This window comes from Buteo buteo, chromosome 4 (genome assembly GCF_964188355.1).
Source record: "Buteo buteo chromosome 4, bButBut1.hap1.1, whole genome shotgun sequence".
Lineage (NCBI taxonomy): Eukaryota > Metazoa > Chordata > Aves > Accipitriformes > Accipitridae > Buteo > Buteo buteo.
In genome coordinates, this window is record NC_134174.1 from 49472335 (window position 1) to 49489283 (window position 16949).

At 40.9% G+C, this 16949-nt stretch overlaps 1 protein-coding gene across 1 annotated transcript in view; it reads left to right on the plus strand.

The window, feature by feature from the left end:
* WDFY4 (WDFY family member 4) overlaps positions 1–16949 on the plus strand; it is a 145152-nt gene that overhangs the window by 113730 nt on the left and 14473 nt on the right. The window contains exons 48-55 of the mRNA XM_075025984.1: positions 192–234; positions 1042–1161; positions 1733–1850; positions 2553–2662; positions 7893–8046; positions 9647–9738; positions 16052–16264; positions 16805–16949. Coding sequence (XP_074882085.1) covers positions 192–234; positions 1042–1161; positions 1733–1850; positions 2553–2662; positions 7893–8046; positions 9647–9738; positions 16052–16264; positions 16805–16949 — 995 coding nt within the window. The remainder of the gene's footprint in view (positions 1–191; positions 235–1041; positions 1162–1732; positions 1851–2552; positions 2663–7892; positions 8047–9646; positions 9739–16051; positions 16265–16804) is intronic.

Consider the following 16949-nt stretch of genomic DNA (forward strand, 5'->3'; position numbering starts at 1 on the left):
AACCTAACTGATGACGCTCTGATTTTTTAATTACCTGGTCAATCATGAAAATTCAACATTCTTCTAGTCTTGATGTTCTCTCATTTCTACGGGATGAGAACAGGGGGCACAGGGAGCACAGATGTTAAGGTGTTGGCTTTCTTTTATTGTTCTGAAGCAGGCCATTTCAATCAAATGTTTGTTCCATACAGGAAGCACTCAGGAGGGGAAAAGACAATGCTCCAGAAGTGGCAGGTAAGCTAAATCTTGGCTTCACCTGGTTAAGCGAAGAATTTCAGCACCTGTTTGTGTGTCTGCACACAGATATGTGTGTGTGTAGGTATGTACTTCAAGGCCTAAGCTGTTCTCTTGCTGTTGAAGGTGAGGTTATTCTCAAGAGGAGCAGCGTATTTACATCTGGTTATTGCAGAGGTTTTGCTCCTCTTGCTGTGAAACATATGGTGCTACTGTCTGGCAGATTAAGTGTGACTTTATGCACATTTTTAAACTGAGACCAAAGAGAGCCACCCAGCTGAATGACTGTTCACAGATGACCTGTCCATCTAAATCAATGCACCTCTCATTTTCCCAGAAGTTTTGCTTAGCTGAGAGATGCATTTACTTTCCTGTACCACTGATCTTGGTGACCTAAGACACACTGAAGAAATCTATACCTTCTTGTTTATATATAGCACTTTGTGCAGCCTTTTCTATCCAGGCAGTTGTCCAGGATTTTCCAATATACAGATTGCATGCATTTGGCTCACTTCTAAATTGGAAAAAGGTGCTCTGTTATGCAAATACAGCATAAAAGCACTGCATGATTATAGACAAATGCAAATGGCCTGTCTGAAGAAGAACCAGAATGAAGAAAGATTCTGTTGAATGGGTTGTTGTATAGGAGATATTGTGCTGATCTGAATGGCAATGGATGATTGATTACACTATTTATAATTCTTGCCCTGTTGGACCTGGGAACCACAGGGCTCTGAGGGTGCCTTTGAGGCATGGTTTTCAGGGGTGGAGTTAGGAGATTTTAATGCTTGTTTCCTTTCCTGGCAGAAAAGGGAGATCAGCAATTTTGATTACCTCATGTACCTGAACACATTGGCTGGCCGCAGCTACAATGATTACATGCAGTATCCTGTTTTTCCATGGGTCCTCGCTGACTATCACTCAGAGGTCAGTGCTCGCTGCAGCATTCTGTACTTTCTACGATAGAACCATATAAAGGTTTGTTGAATGATGGCATTGAAGAAAAGAGGTCTAGACCAAGGGTTCAAAATTTGAGATAGTTTATTTGAACTGTACTGATTCTTTATAGATTAGCCTTATCTTCAAATCAGCACACTGAGGATAATGTTCTGTCTCAGAAAGATGGATGAACATCTGTTAAATACATCCCTAGTTAAGGGCAGGCTGGATCAGCTCAGCAGATAGTCAGGGACAGGCTTCTCTGGCCCCTGACAAATTGGTTTGGACAGAAAAGTCTCGAGAGCAATTTGCAACCTGCCAGGTCCTTTATTTGTGAAGATCCTTGCACATGCTATCCTTTCAGTGGCACATGCTGCCACTCTCCTTTCAAGTCCCATCCCAGTTCTGGAGATGGGTATTTTAGTATTGAATCTGTGACCTGCTTGTATAGGTGAAACTTCCAACACAGCCTTGCTGCTATTCAGTGTCACTGAGCTATTCATGATGTCTAAGACTCAGAGATCTAAAAATCTACATCTTTGCTGGTTTTGCTTTTCAGACTCTAAACCTTACTAATCCTCATACATTTCGGGACCTGTCAAAGCCCATGGGAGCACAGACTGCGGAGAGGAAACGCAAGTTCATCCAGCGCTACAATGAGGTAGAGAAGAGTGAGGGTGAGTGTTTTAGGAGACTAACAGACAGCAGAGGCTTGAGTCCCCTCAGGCCTTTGGGGATTCTGGTGAATCCCTTGGAAAATGTCACCCAAAAGCTTTCCAGAGCTGTGGCTAAGGGAAGCACCATGCCAAGGAGGTCCTCTCACTTCTGGATACAAACTGGTTGAGGATTCAAAGAGAAATTACTCCTGCAAGCACTGCCTTATGTGCCTTGTACTGCTGCATTCTGTTCTCTTCCCTTGGGCGGGAAGACATGCTACAGCAAAAAGCAATGTTCCCTAGAAAAGACTGTGCTGTTAGCTAAGCTGCATACATTAATCCTGTTTGTTAGCTAAGCTGCATGTAGAAGACTGCTGTACACAGCTTAGCTAACAGCTACTTTAAGAAAAGGAAACAACATTGAGGCTGTTGACCTCTGGAGATCAAGACCTTTTTTGGTTCTAATGGGGAAAGGGATGGTCTGGAAAGTTAAAGGCCTTATTCTTCAGAAAATGAAATGTGGAAGGAAAAAACCCACCAACATATAGAGATGATAGTAACTGCACATTCAATGCAAATATGCAAGGTGTGCTTTTGCTCACAGATCCTTGAACACATCTGCTTTAAAGATGCTTCCTATTTAGTTGTGCTGTGGTAACTGGATGCTATGGGCTTGAAATGATGATATTTTGCACTGGAATCTGATTTGTGTTCAATTTCCAGGAGACCTGTCAGCCCAGTGCCATTACTGTACTCACTATTCATCAGCAATTATAGTGGCATCTTACCTGGTCCGAATGGAGCCATTTACCCAGACCTTCTGTTCTCTGCAGGTAAGGGGGCAAGATAGCTTCTCTCCTACACCTCGTTATGAACCATGTAGCACATTATAGTGGCTGCGTAATGAAGGGGGATTAATTCTTTTGACATTTTCTGTGTACTCTACGTGGACTCTGGACTCACTGAAGGCTATATGCTATGTCTATTGAATTCGGTGAAAAGGTCTTAATGGGAGCATGATGATGTTTTTTTCTGAGGGAGAAGGGTTATTTAGTCTTGGTCCTGTGATGCATTTTGTGAGAGCTGAGGCATGTAAACACCTAGACAATGTTTCACTATCTGTCTGAACGTAAGCTTCTGACTTTGGGACAGATGAGACTTTCATGGTAGGTATTCTAAGCTCAGGTGCCCGTACAGTAATGCTGCTACAGGCAAGCACTTGCAGCTGGCTATGGTGGCATAAAGAGCATTCCTGGGCCAAATGAGGATGCACAGGTTCTGGTGGGTGGGAAACGATAGGGATCATAGGAACAGCTCCCAGAAGGAGAAGTGGGGTGAGACTACATCCAGTGCTCCAGAAGAAGTATTTTGGTTTAGCTTGTTCTGAACTTGACACAGTTTTATGGTGCCAAAAGCACTCACCATGGAATTGAATTTCATGGAAACTGAACTTTGTGCTTACCTTTCCCAGCTGGTCAGCATACAGGGACACCAAATTTCCTGACTGCCCTCTTCAGCAGGCAGTTGGTCATGCACAAGCCCAGACACGTGGGCTGTAGCAGGGTCTGCTAGGAGGACAGGTCCTCAAAAGTGTATTTTTTAAGGAGTGTCTTGCTGAAATCTACCTATTGTTATAAAACAATGTGAGGGAGACTGCTAGGCCAGAATATTCCACACTCAGAGACTGCTGTATGTGTGCTGAGGGCTGGCATGCCTCCTGCAGCTTTCAAAGTGCTTTGCTGTTGTGCTGGTCTTTTTTCTTTTTCTATTTTTTTTTTTTTTTCAAATGAACTAATACAAATAAAGCTCTGTGCTAATTAAGTAATAAGCCCTATGATATCAGCTGTTACCAGCAGTAGCTGATGGGTTAGTGAACCACCTGAGGCAATGGTTACCATCGCACTCTGTGAGCCATATGTTAGCTGCAGTCATGAATGACTGTGGAGCAGTTGTTTCTTGTTGTAAACAACAAAGGCTGCTGCATCTCACTGGCACACTTTTCATGCATAACAAGTTCCCAATCTGAGTAGCTGCTTTGCAGCTCTGTTAAAGTGTGATTAGCAGGTAAACAGCATTTTTGTGGGGATAGTTATCTTCATAGGCTGCTGAGATCTGAAGCACTCAAAATTTTGTCTGGGTGTGGATCCACTGAAACTGTTGAACTTCTTCCATTCTCATTCCTTTGCTCTTATGTTGCTGCATGTTCAGCTGAGGTCATCGCTGTCATTTTCCCCAGGTGACTAGTCTTATAGTGGCTTAGAAATTGCTCTGAGATGCAGTCAGGTAAACAGCAGACCTGAGAACTGTATGATCAAATCAAGAGGAGGTTGGAAAAGGAGTACTCCCAAACTTAAGACCTTGGAAGGGTGCTGAGTTGGGAGCTGTGAAAGCTTCTCAGCATCTTAAAAAGTGGAAAAGCTATGCTTATAACTGCAAATTGCCAGTCTGAATGTACATGACAAGGAGATGCAACAACTTGGGTGCACCCCTTGTGAAAAATTGATGTTGGCATAACATCCTGTTTCTCAAGTCGAAGAATTGATTTGCACCTGACTACAGAAGAAGAGGAAGCATTGCCTTTAGTAAGGGAACTGTACAGGAGTTTACAAAACCTTATTATTTCACATTTTATTTAAGTGTATCGAGATCTGACTCTGGAGAAAAGTGTGTATGTGCTTTGCATATTGTACTGGAATGGATGAAAAACTGGCTCATCAGACAGGTGTTGGATGGTACCTTCCAATTCACCTTAGTCAAGTACCTCCTGGATTTCCTTTCAGGAATTTTCTTAGCACCACAAAAAAGCAGCAAAGGTTTCTGTGTTTAGTGTCTTCACTGGAAACTCATTTTAGGATCCCATGCCCTCAATAATTAGTGAGACTTGCTTTTGATTCAACTCAGCTTTTATCCCCTTTTATTCTTATCCCACTGTTGCATTTCAGCTAGCAGGCTGATCTTCTTTCCTGGCATTTACCTCTCAAAGGTACTTATAGACAATACGGTTCTTACTCTTCATTGTGTCACTGACTCTTCAGCAGTCATTTAAGCACTGTCTGCAGGTAATTACTTCTTAGCATCTCTGGGTGTGTGGTAAGTCTTTGCACCTTCGCAAGCATCTCTTACAAACACTTTGAGGTCTTTGGGTTTAAAGCACCACCAAGGATCACTGATACTTAGTTTTATAAACATGGGAAGTTCTAACTTCTCTCTAGAGATCACTTTTGATTAATTTCTTTGTATATACCCTGCTGAACTGTAGTTTTAAAAAGCAAATTTTTCCAATATTCCTGATGAGAGTGTAAGGCTTCTACTGAAAGGAAATAAAACAGAGACTTACTGTGTCTAGCTATAGAAAAGCCATAAGAGTTCATGTTGACTTGCAATCTAAAGGCATAAAGCAATTCTTGATTCTCTTTTTCCCTTTCAGTGCAGTTTTTGCATTCATAGAGAGAGAAAACTCATTAATTCTGATATAAATATATGCAAATAAATTTATTAATATAGGAAATGGGAAAATCAGTTATTGCTTCCTTTATAAATAATACAGGCTTAAGTTTTAAAGATATTACTTTTCCCTAAAATGAATTAGACAGCCAGGGAAAAAATCACATTTTTTCGTGGTGGTAATATCTTTAACCAGATTTGTCGCGCTAACAGCATTTCCTATGTATATATTATTTTTATTTAATACAGGTAATCTTTTTATTACAAATCATATTGTTTCTCAGGAGATTACCATCAGCTCTCATAAAAGCTGCAAAAAAAGATGAAAAAGCATCAATCACCACCAGACACAGCACACTGTGTGCAGATTAAATATACAAAGCCCTTTAATATGCTTCAATGAGATACTTGTTAGCTGTTGATTTATTTATAGCCCTTCTTCTACTCTGTTTTAATTTCAATTTGAATTTGACTCCAAGGGTCCCTGCCTAATAATGATCAAGAACAAGATGACCTTGTGCATCACATTAACTCCAGCTAGGCTTACTCATGTGATTAGCCACTTTTTCATTCAGTCCCTTGAGTGGGTGTGGGAAGGATTCACAACTCTCAGCGGTATAACGAAGAAGGACAAGGAGATAAAGCAGAACTATGCTGTCATTTAGAGATGAGGCTGGACCAAAAGCCTGGTCAGAATTGACCTCAGGGGAAACAGGGGTCTTTCCATCTGGAATATGTGTTGGCTTTTGGTGGGAGTATACCTCAAAGGACAAGCAAAGAGATGTGGCTTCAGAACTTAGGGTTTATTGACTTCTGTGTTTTGATAGCTTATCCATGAGGGTAGTTTCTCCCTAACAAAAGATATGGCAAAAGTTATTTTTTTATTTGCAGTTCCCAGTCTTAGCAGAGTTTGTAGATCCAAAGGAGTTGCATCGTAAGTGTGCAGGTACTTGGCGGGTCAAAAGGGCTGTGGTTCTTACCATCAGAAACCAGTGTAGGAACTGCTGCTCAGGGTTCATTTGGTCCATGGGAGTGGGATCCCACCCTTACAGCATGAGGATGCTTAGATGTTATTTTCCTATTTAATAGATTGCAAGTCAAAGCTTCAGCTGACTGTTATTGTGCAGAAGGGCAACATCCTCCTCATGTGGCACATGCAACAGTCTACAGGCAGAGAGAAAACTAACCAAAAGCTATCAAGTTTTCACAAGAGGTCAGCCATAGACAGAACCTGACTGCATCTCATATTCATTAACAGATTGACTCTTGCACCGCCTCTGGGTTTTAGTGTCTTCACTCTGCAAACCCGCTGGCTTATTCTTTTTGCCTAGTGAAGCAGCTTTGAAGATTGAATGGTTGAGGATGAGCAATCATTCATACATTTTCACTGCTCTGCAGAACTATTTAAAGATACTTGTTCTATCTCTGATAATCTCTCTTGAGCCCTGGCAGTGGGATGTAGTGTTATGTCCCATGACATATAATCCAAATTAATTAACCCCAATGAGAAATGCCTATATTAGCCTGGGAGCATCCTGCAGCTGGACAGCTATACTGTTGCCAGCACCTGAACTAGGTAGTGAGAAACAACTTGGTTCTGTCACTTTATACAGTTAAAAAGTTAGCTATCTTCTGAAACAGCTTGTTTTTTTCTGACAAACTCATTCAGATGATCTCCAAAACCTGATTTCTATTTGGTTATTTCCATTATTGTAGAAACTTCATGTTAAAATAAATCCTTTCATGCTCAACGTAGGGATCCCTATGTAAAGGTGAACCCAGATTTTCACAAATGCATACAGTATCTGAAATCCCATTAGAAAATCCTATATGAAATATGGTTCCAACGTAAGGCATATACCCTTCATTGAGTGATTTATTTATGGTTGTTTGTGGTGGGTTTTTTTTTCTTTCTTCTTGAGGCCTTAGTTCAGGATGATGTCCTGGGCTACTAAGGCTACTTTTGTCTAGTGTTTGACTCTCATTAAACTAAACATGTTCAAATGCTCTCAGGATGTGATGTAGTTTGTTTCTCCTTCCTTACACACCAGTTAAGCTTGGGACCCAGACATTCTTCCTTTCTTCCCCTCTTTATGCTGTCCCTCCTTCCCATAAGGAATGAACAGTCCCTGCAGGCTCCTGCCCACTGGGCCTTTCCTGTTCGCCTGGATCTGATGAATGTTATTTCAGTGGTACCCCCCCTTCCCCAAAGGTTTTTCTCAGGAGAATTGCACATAAGATTGTTCATGACTATTTGGGTCACAACTGAAGTGAAAACACTTGCAAATCACTTTGGTATGAAAGGAATGGATTGCCTTCAGAACCATTAATAATGGGTATGCCGATATTCTCAAGCTGCACATGATCATTTCTGCTTGCCTCTGTGTTACTGCAAGCTATGCTAAGTCTCCAAGCTTTATGGTATTCTCAACTACATATCTACAAATCAGGACTAAGTTAGCCCTCAATATAATATCACAGTAAATCGAGCTGGGACAGATCTTGAGATATCAAACATGTGATAAGGTGGTTATTGCAGAATTGGCTAAGATTCTGCATCTGCTTTTTATTTAACAGAATATTCACACTGCAGTCTTTTTGTCTGTCTCCATTTCACAGGGCGGGAGTTTTGATGTTGCAGACAGGATGTTTCACAGTGTAAAGAGCACGTGGGAATCAGCATCAAGGGACAACATGAGTGATGTCAGGGAACTCATCCCTGAATTCTTCTACTTGCCAGAGTTCCTAACTAATGCAAATAACTTTGAACTTGGTAAGTTCTAGAAGGGACTTCAGTGCTCTCCTTCCACTTCTCAGCACCCTGCCAAGGGAAAAGATCCAGATCACATGTTGAGAACTGGTCCCTGGACTATGCAGATTGTTGAGGCTTTCTAGTGATGAGAGATCAATTTTGGTTAAAATACAGCTACAAGAATACAAGTTTCTGATGCCTGAATGATATTGGAAGAACCAAGTTTTCAGCTCAGAAGGGATTGTAGTTCCTATTAGTTACTGTGCAAAGGAACTACACATTTTGTGAGACAAAGGAGGATTTTGATATAAGCAGTCTAGTTGACTGCTTTTGAAAATCTGGTCTGTATAATCACATCTTTGTGGCTATGAACAATATATTAATTTGACTTTTGGAGACAGATCTGTTGTTTAAATGGTGTTGGTAAAAGGTGTTATTTTAAATCTCATGTCTCTGGTGATTAAAGTTGCCAAATGTTCTCACTATCATCTTGAAAGGTTCTGCACAATTCACATGAACTTCATATATTGTCCCTGGCCTCAAGCAGCATCATAATCCCTTCTGAATGTACATTTTCTCTAGGCCTTTCTGCGTCAGTGATGGAGGGTCAGAGAGATTCCAGAAAAAGTAGTATTCAGAAATAGGCATGGCAGTCCTGATTCACTTCACTTTACAAGAAATTCATTGCATTTGCAATGCAGAACTGCTTTCTGTAGTGGACACAGGTTGGTTAACAGTTAAGGCAGAGGAGAAACACCTTAAGAATCATCCTAAATTGGTGACAGCAAAGGCAACTTAATCCATGGTATTGAGGTCTAGCTATAATTGTATTTAAGATCTCAGTGAAGTGAGACATGCTAAGAACAGAGCAGAATGGGGGAAAGATGTTAGAAGGTTGTGAAAAGATAGGAAAGAATTGGGTTAGTTTCATCCTGAGAGGAGGCCAAGAAACAGAGCCTGGCTGAAATCAAGATCCAGAGACTGACCTGAGTGGAACTAAGTGGAGGGACCTAAAAAAGACGCAAGAATCTTGCCAATGGAGAGCAAATATACAGGAAGATTTTACAATAGGCAAAGCCAAGAAACTGAATTTGTTCACCGCTACACTGTAAGGAAACTTGCAGTCCCAGACCTGAGCCTCAACTTAGATTTTAATTCATCCAGTTACGCAACACTGTGCTCTGATTTAAGAACATATGTTCACCTTCTGAAAGGAATCAGATTGCAAAGGACTTGAGAACAAAATCCCTCTCAGTGGCTGCTTTAGTAGGAATATCTGGCAGTTAGGCCCACAGGATTATGTATAAAAAGAGTTGTGCCAACAGGTTTGTCTTGTCTAAGTTTGCAGTCTGTGCTAAAACGGTTTGTGCTGAGGACATGCATATTTTTACTGCATTAGCGGCAGTTACTAGAACATCTTCTCAGTGCTTTATTACTGGATCAGAAATCCCAGGAGAAATTGGTTCTGCAGTGTTCTATGAAGCTATACTTGATGTAGAACCTGAAACTGCATCTCTGAAAATCACCTCAATTTCCTTTGAATTCAGTGTTTTGGAAAAGCTGCTCCTATTTGCAGTGTGTGTGATTCTTGGTTTTATTTCTCCTTTTGTAATTCCTGCAGGGTGCATGCAGGATGGAACAGTGCTGGGAGATGTGCAGCTTCCTCCTTGGGCAGATGGGGACCCCCATAAATTCATTCTCCTGCACAGACAGGTCAGTGAATATCAAGATTTGTGAAAAAATGCTGAACTGGGTCCCACTGAAAATGAAACTCTGAAGACCAGAGTCACAAACCAAAATGTTAGATACAAATGCATGCCACCTTTGCAGAGTTCATGTGGGTTCTGAACTTTGCATGTCTGCTTGTCTGCCTAACAATTCACCCTGAATCAAGGCCAGCTTTCCAGACCAGGTGAGGTTTGTATCTAGGTCCATGGCATGGACCTATCAGCCCATAAATATATGTGACCATAACCTAATGCATGCACATGGCATTTATATGCATACAGTTCCATGTTGTTGCTAACCAGCTGTGTGTTTATTTAAACTATCTACCTCAACCTCTGAGTCACGCCAGGACTACAATTGCTTTTTTATTTGGGGTGGGGAGCTGGGGAACGTAATGTGATTTCCTGCCTTTAATGGAGTCAGCCTTGGCAATTTGAAAGCAAATAGCTTCAAGGTCCTGAGACTTACTACAATTAGTGATATCTATTAATAGTTAGAAAGTCTTAACTTCTGTATGATGTTGCCTGCTATGTAGCAGTGAGCACAAAGGCAATTCTGTATGAGGTTTGTTGCACTGAACACAGACTTTGCAACAGAATATCTTGGTGCAGGTCTCTCTTTTTATTAGAGCTAAAAAGGTAATGGGCTATACTATCGTGCCCCTGCATTACCTCATGAGATTTCTTCTGGCAAAAGGAGTCAATCTGTATTTGTGAGTGTGTGCAGATTGTTGCTATGTGCAAGAATTGTGATGATTATATGTTAGCATTGGTGGGACTAAACAAATAGCCCATGGTCTTCAAGGCATTGCATCATCCTAGTTTGTTATGTGTACCTTCAGTTTCTGCCTCGGTGGGTTCTTCTCACCTCTTCTATGCTATGCAGGTCCTGCCCTTGGGGGTTCAGCTTTCATTCTCTATAATCTCTCTAGGTGATTGTATCCAAACCTGTGGATACAACCATCTTCTCTATTTTGATATCTCCAGATAAGCCTTTCCTCAGCTGACCTCTCCAAATGCTGGTTTAAATCCTGTCTCGGACCTCCTTACTGACTGACTTAACTTTTTGTTTGTGTTTTGAAAAACCAGTCTCATACTCTTATCTTGTAAATATTCTTTTCTCCACTGTTTCTTAACTATTGACAGCAACCACCATGCTCCCATTAACTTACTATTACTTTCATGTCCGTTGCTTTGTACTTCTGTGCTGTATTCAGAGTCCATACTTTCTGTGATTGTCCATTCTACTAAATCATTTACGTGCTTTTCATGGGCATTCTCTTGAACATTCATCTCATTCTTTCTGATGTGCTGATACCTTGTTTCAAGTCAGTACAGAGACAAATGGAAGGGCACCATCTTCATTGTCTGGTATTGCATATAAATCTCCTTCCCCATGCCCTTACATTTTGAATTTCTGTATGGCTCCACTTCTCATACCTAAAGTGTCTCTCCTTTCCCTCTTGAGACTCTACGCATGTGATTTATTTGTTCTGGCCTCTTCTTACATCTCCATCTCCCTGCAGCCACCTGGGTGCTGTCAGTAATCTAGCCTTAGGCCCATGTTTGGCAATGCCATTTTTATCCATGTTTAAAAAACAAACAAAAAAATCCTTTATAAGCTGATCTATGGGCTGTGAATCCATCCTGAAGAAATTTTTCTTCTATTAAACCAGTTTGAAGAGAACAGACTCCTGGTATTGTGCATCATCTGCATATCTTGTGAAGAATTAATTGTTGTTAAAACTTTATATTCCAAAGACAAGTCAGTGCTTTGTAGCACCTGCATCCCATGCTGTGTCTATAGGTTCCTGATGCTGTAAACACTTTGGCTTGTGAATAACTCTGAGAGTGAGCCTGTTCAATTCTGGATTCATTCCCATGTGCTTAGATTACTCTTGTGAGTGAACATGGATGTGATCTGAGCCTGTACTTGACTATTTTTTTGTGCACTAGTCCTACCTTTGTTTCTTTTTTAGGGCTGTTGAGTATATAGTGAGATATTTCATTTTTTGGTTTAATTAAGAGGCTTCCTTTAGCCTCTATTGTGAATTCATGACTTGAACACTTCACTTCAAATCTATGTCAGAACAGTAATGCTAAAAAATATTTTGAAGTTGTTAGATTTCTATCTTGTTACTTTACCTATTTTGAAATTGATAACTTTCATATATACTTATTAAAAATGTTATTTTCAATCATTTTGAAAATGTGATTGAAAGTAGTCATGTACCACTTTTTGCCCCAGAATCCTGCCTCAATACATAAAAGCTTGTGAATTAATGATATTCCAAGTCATGTGGTGTGGAAAATAGCTGCTTACTATTATTAGCAGGTCTCAAGTGTCTCCATGCCTAGTAGCTTGACTCAATGGTGTGCTGCCACACAGTTTAGTAACCTAAGCCAGTACATTGAATTTACAGCATATTCAGTGACTAATCAGGCCCTTTACAGAAGCTACATTAATCTTCTTGTTCTTTGTTTTACCTTGTATTTCTGTGGCAGTTACTTGTATAACTTGGATCACAGCCCAGTATTATTGGGCTGACAAGCACACAGCAAGTAGACCTGCCTGGAAAAAAAGTGTACAGAAAAGCTTTTCACCAGAAAACTAGTCAGGTTGAAATGGAAGTGTGTCAGTAGTAACAAGAAAGTGTCTCAATAAATTATTTCAACTTTCTGTCTTTGTTATCAAAACGATCTTCTCATTGCAATGTTTATATTAGATTACAGGTTGAACTGAAAATATTTTATTTTATGATGTAGCTGTTATAACTAGTATTGTATTGTATGGTATATAGCTTCATTATTAGTAAGATAAAAGGATGTAGTTTTTCCAAATTTAGAACTGGGTGGGGGGCAGATTTTAATACATGAGAAAACTTGAGAGTTGGGCTTTTTGTTCTGATTTGGAAAGAAAACACTATTCAGTGTCTGAATTTCCCCCAGAACCTAGCTTCTATTTTTTCAGTCAAACTCTGTCCCCTGCCTATTTGCAACTTGTTAGCTTGAGGGGATAAGGAGAGAATGTTTTTGCCAAGGAACTGAGATGCAGAGAGATTAAGAGCTGTGTTCAGACTGCTTAAGCTCCTGTATATACACAATATTAGTTATTACTGAGTCAGACATCTCTGAGGCTGCCTAGAGAGTGATTTAGAGTCTCAGAGCTCCAGTCACACTGAAAGGCAATGGAAGGGAAGAGAGACCTGAGTTTTTGTCGGTGCCTGTAACCACACAATGATACATCTACTACGAGGAAGAAGATCCTTATGTAAGTGTTGTGTGCACTGCAGGCTTGCTACTCAAAGTACAGTCCTTGCTAAAATGAAGAGTTGAGCCTAGGGAGTGCCCAATTCCTTTCCTGGCAGGGAAGCAACTCAGTGCTACCCACTGCAAATAGGTTTTGGCCACTGAGGTCAAACACGCAACAGTTCCCCAGTGACTCCAGTGAAGACATGGAGGTTTTGGGGCTCTCTGGTTCCTTTCTCTGCTATATCTCATGCTCCGTCTGTGACCTTCCAAGGTGCTTAGTCTCTGTTCTCTAGTTTACCAAACATGGGAAAGACAACACTGTCCTTCCCTAACAGAGGTGCTACAGACAGAAATCCATGGATGCCTGAAAGCTGCTGCAATTTTACATTGATGTTTTTTAAGGAAAAACATGGGTAGAAATGCTGTCTCTTACATTGTGGTTTGTCTGGAGTAGAAAGTACTGAGCTGTGCTCCTTACTGCTAGTGTAATGGTGAGCACTATGAAGGTACTTAGATACAATGGGGAACATCTGCTTTTGCCTTGTACTTTGGAGTAAGGGTGCAGTTTGGAGATGAATCTATCAATCATCCCTGCATGCCATGGTTTTGCTCTCATTGTAGACTGATCTCAGATTGTGTGAACTAGATTTGTTTGGGAATAAACGAAACCAAATCTGCACTCCAGTTGTGCACTCCAGATGCTGGTGGCATTCAGCCTATGGAAGCAGACTAGATCTAGTTTGAAGTAAAGCCCCCACAGTGCACATAATGTGGATACTGGGCCCTCTCTACCATCTGTTCTGTTCTACAGACCTGCTTCCACTGAGCTGCACTAGTTGATAACATTGGCACAGCTGATAAAGCCACACAACTTTTACAAATTAATTCAAATCTCAAATAGGAGCAATTTAGCAAATGAAAGATCATGTTTATAGATTTGTGTTCTTAATGATTTGCCAGACCTGATCAGACCTAATATACAGTCAGTGCAATATTCTATCTCCAACCATGGCTAGTACTAGCTGTTACACAGGAGGGTGCAAGAAATCTTACTGTGGAAAGTTGATTAGCCTGCCTGGGAAAGTTCATCTAACCCTGAAGTGAAGAGTTAGAGATCTTGAATTCTGAAAAATGAGGGTCTCTGTCTTCTCTGAAATCATCCACAAGACTGGATGTACTTGTTACTGGTATCAGGGTCATTTTTAGGAGCCTTCACAGTGAGTTTGGTGCATTAAGCAGATCCAGGTCAACACCGTTCTGAGGTTTGGCTACTGCTTTAAAGGATATGAGAGCAAAGATTTGTTCTTGACATAAAACTCTGAGTAGCTCCCTGTTTCATGTTTAATAAGTTAGGAATCTAGTATACTAAAGAAATTTATTTGCTTCCTACTTAGACCACAAGTTCTCCCTTCCTGGCTGGGCTTGTCATAGTGCTCAGTGAAATACCGAGAGGCTGCACAGTTGCAGCTCTGTTGGTTGCTTTGTTTTGCTCTGGCAGTGATGCCAGACAAAATTTACAGTTTGTAATTCATGGACTAACTGCTTTTATTAATGAGGATGAGTTCTGAGTCTGTTCATAAGTGTTTTCCTGTTGTTTGCAGGGGACAGATTGTATGCCATACTTGTTCTCTGAGCTGCCCTGTGATCATTATAGCTGTGGGCAGGGTCATTTAAACCAGCTGCACTGGGCTAACTGTCTGCTCTGTGAAATGAGCCATTGTTCTGGATCCCATTAGCTTGTTTATTTCTGCTGTGCTTTGGGTGGGATGGTCTGCTTTGGAGACCTTTAACTGAGCATCAGGGAGTATTGCACAGTCAAATGATTTGGAGATAGGAAAGTATTTTTAATAATGCTTAACATTGCTGCTTGAATCATTGGGCAAGGCCATTTGGGAATGCACAAAAATTTGGTGAAACAGGTGATGGCAGGGGCAGAAGCATTTAGTGAAGCTTCATGGGTAAGGCTGGCTAACCTGGAGATGGGCAAAGGTTCAATTCAGACTTGTTTCTACTGCTTATGAACTTGCTGTCTGGGTCTTCCAAGCACAAGTTTTCCACTATGATTATATTGAGCTTTCTATGGTGCCCATGTTGGGGTGAATGTATTGCCTTGTAGCATCTCTCCCAGTCTTCTCCAGTAGTAATTTTTTTTTTCTGGTCCCACTAATCCACACACCTGTCACTATGGGTGGCAAATCTAATCAAATTTAACCATTTCAGGGAAAAAAGTTCAGACCCCAGGTTTTTCCAGGATGAGGAAATCTGGTGGTGCCCTGCAAGGGTAGCAAAATATTTGTTGATCAAACCAAGTCAGTCTTGAAGCTTCTGACATACAGCTGCCTCACTGCACCCCAACTCTGCTATTGCAAAACCCCTTGCCTGTCTTGGCTTGCAGCACCCGTTGCCATTTCGCTACAAGCTCTACGTTCTCTTTGCTGTTTCATGGCATGCAGGCTCCCATGCTGTATCCTTCAGACCCAACTTAAAGCCCCTCTTCTAGTCATCTCCCTTTCCAATCTATGTTTATATGTATCTTTTCAAATAACGTCTCTGCTACTCAGTGTGATTCATAACTAAGGCATATTTCTACAAATAGAAATTCACCTGTGGTTTTCCTATAGAGCAAAGTGGTGGTACCAAATGCTAACAAATGTTTTGCTCATTTAAACCATCTTGTGTCAGTAACAGTATTGGTGAAGACGTGATAAACCAGGCTTTAATGTGTGCTGGAAGCTGGAGAATGTGCTAAGATCTGTGGAGTGCTTGCACTTTGCTTTGTGGAACCTGCCTGTGTTGTCTCTGAAGATATTGCTCCTGGAGTCTATTAAGTCAAGCATGCTGCACTCTGTCCTTCCTTTTCCTGTGGGAATCCACCATTCATGTCTGTTCACATTTTGTGAGGATATGCTGAGAATGGTGGCACTGGAGGAACTGAAAGTCTGAAGATACACTTGTAGAGAATTTAAGTCTCCAGCAGGGATTGGAAGTGGTAATGCATTTGTAATGGATACTCTCTACCGAGTTAATTAATTTTCTTTTGGTTTTAGGCACTGGAAAGTGACTATGTCAGTGCACACCTCCATTGCTGGATAGATCTGATTTTTGGCCACAAGCAACAAGGCTCAGCTGCAGTGGAAGCAGTTAACACCTATCACCCTTACTTCTATGGAGACAAAATGGACCTCAACAACATTAAAGATCCTCTGATTAAGAGCACCATCCTGGGTTTTATCAGCAACTTTGGACAGATACCAAAGCAGGTACCACTTTATCATGAGAGTAGAAAGCATAATTTATTTTGATCTTGCAGTATTTCAACAGGAAAGCAAGAATAGAAACTTAAATCAGAGACATCTTCTGGTTTAAATCTGCTGAAAGACAGGCTATAGACTTCTCCAGATGGTGTACTACATCAGTATGCACCCACACACGTGTGTGTTTCCACTTTCTAATTGTGTTGTTCCTGTTGTATGCCATACAGCTATGGCATCAAATCTGATTCTGCTCCTTCAGAACAGTCACAAGTAACCACTAGTCTGGGAATGGGTACAGTCAAATAAAAGCAGCTCAAAGTCTCACCTATACTTTTCTCTCTTCTCCTGAATTGCTGGGATTAGCTTCCTATCTCTGTGAGGAAAGGATGTAGTCTGATGAAAATGTAATAAGGGTAAGATTTTATTTTAACGAAGAGATTCATGTGTGATAGTACTGGAGTTTATGATTAAGGATTTAAACAGATGTCTCTCCTGCATGATCTGGCAAATAGAGACTAATTTTTCAATGCCACTCCTTTGTTCTAGCTCTTCATGAAACCACATCCATCCAGGAATGCCCAAGGGAAAAGTTCAGGAAGAGAGACTGTGCTGTCCTTTCACTCAAGTGGAATTCTTCCTCCTTTTATGAGCAGCCTGCAAAATCTGAAGCTCTCACCAGTTACAATAAAAG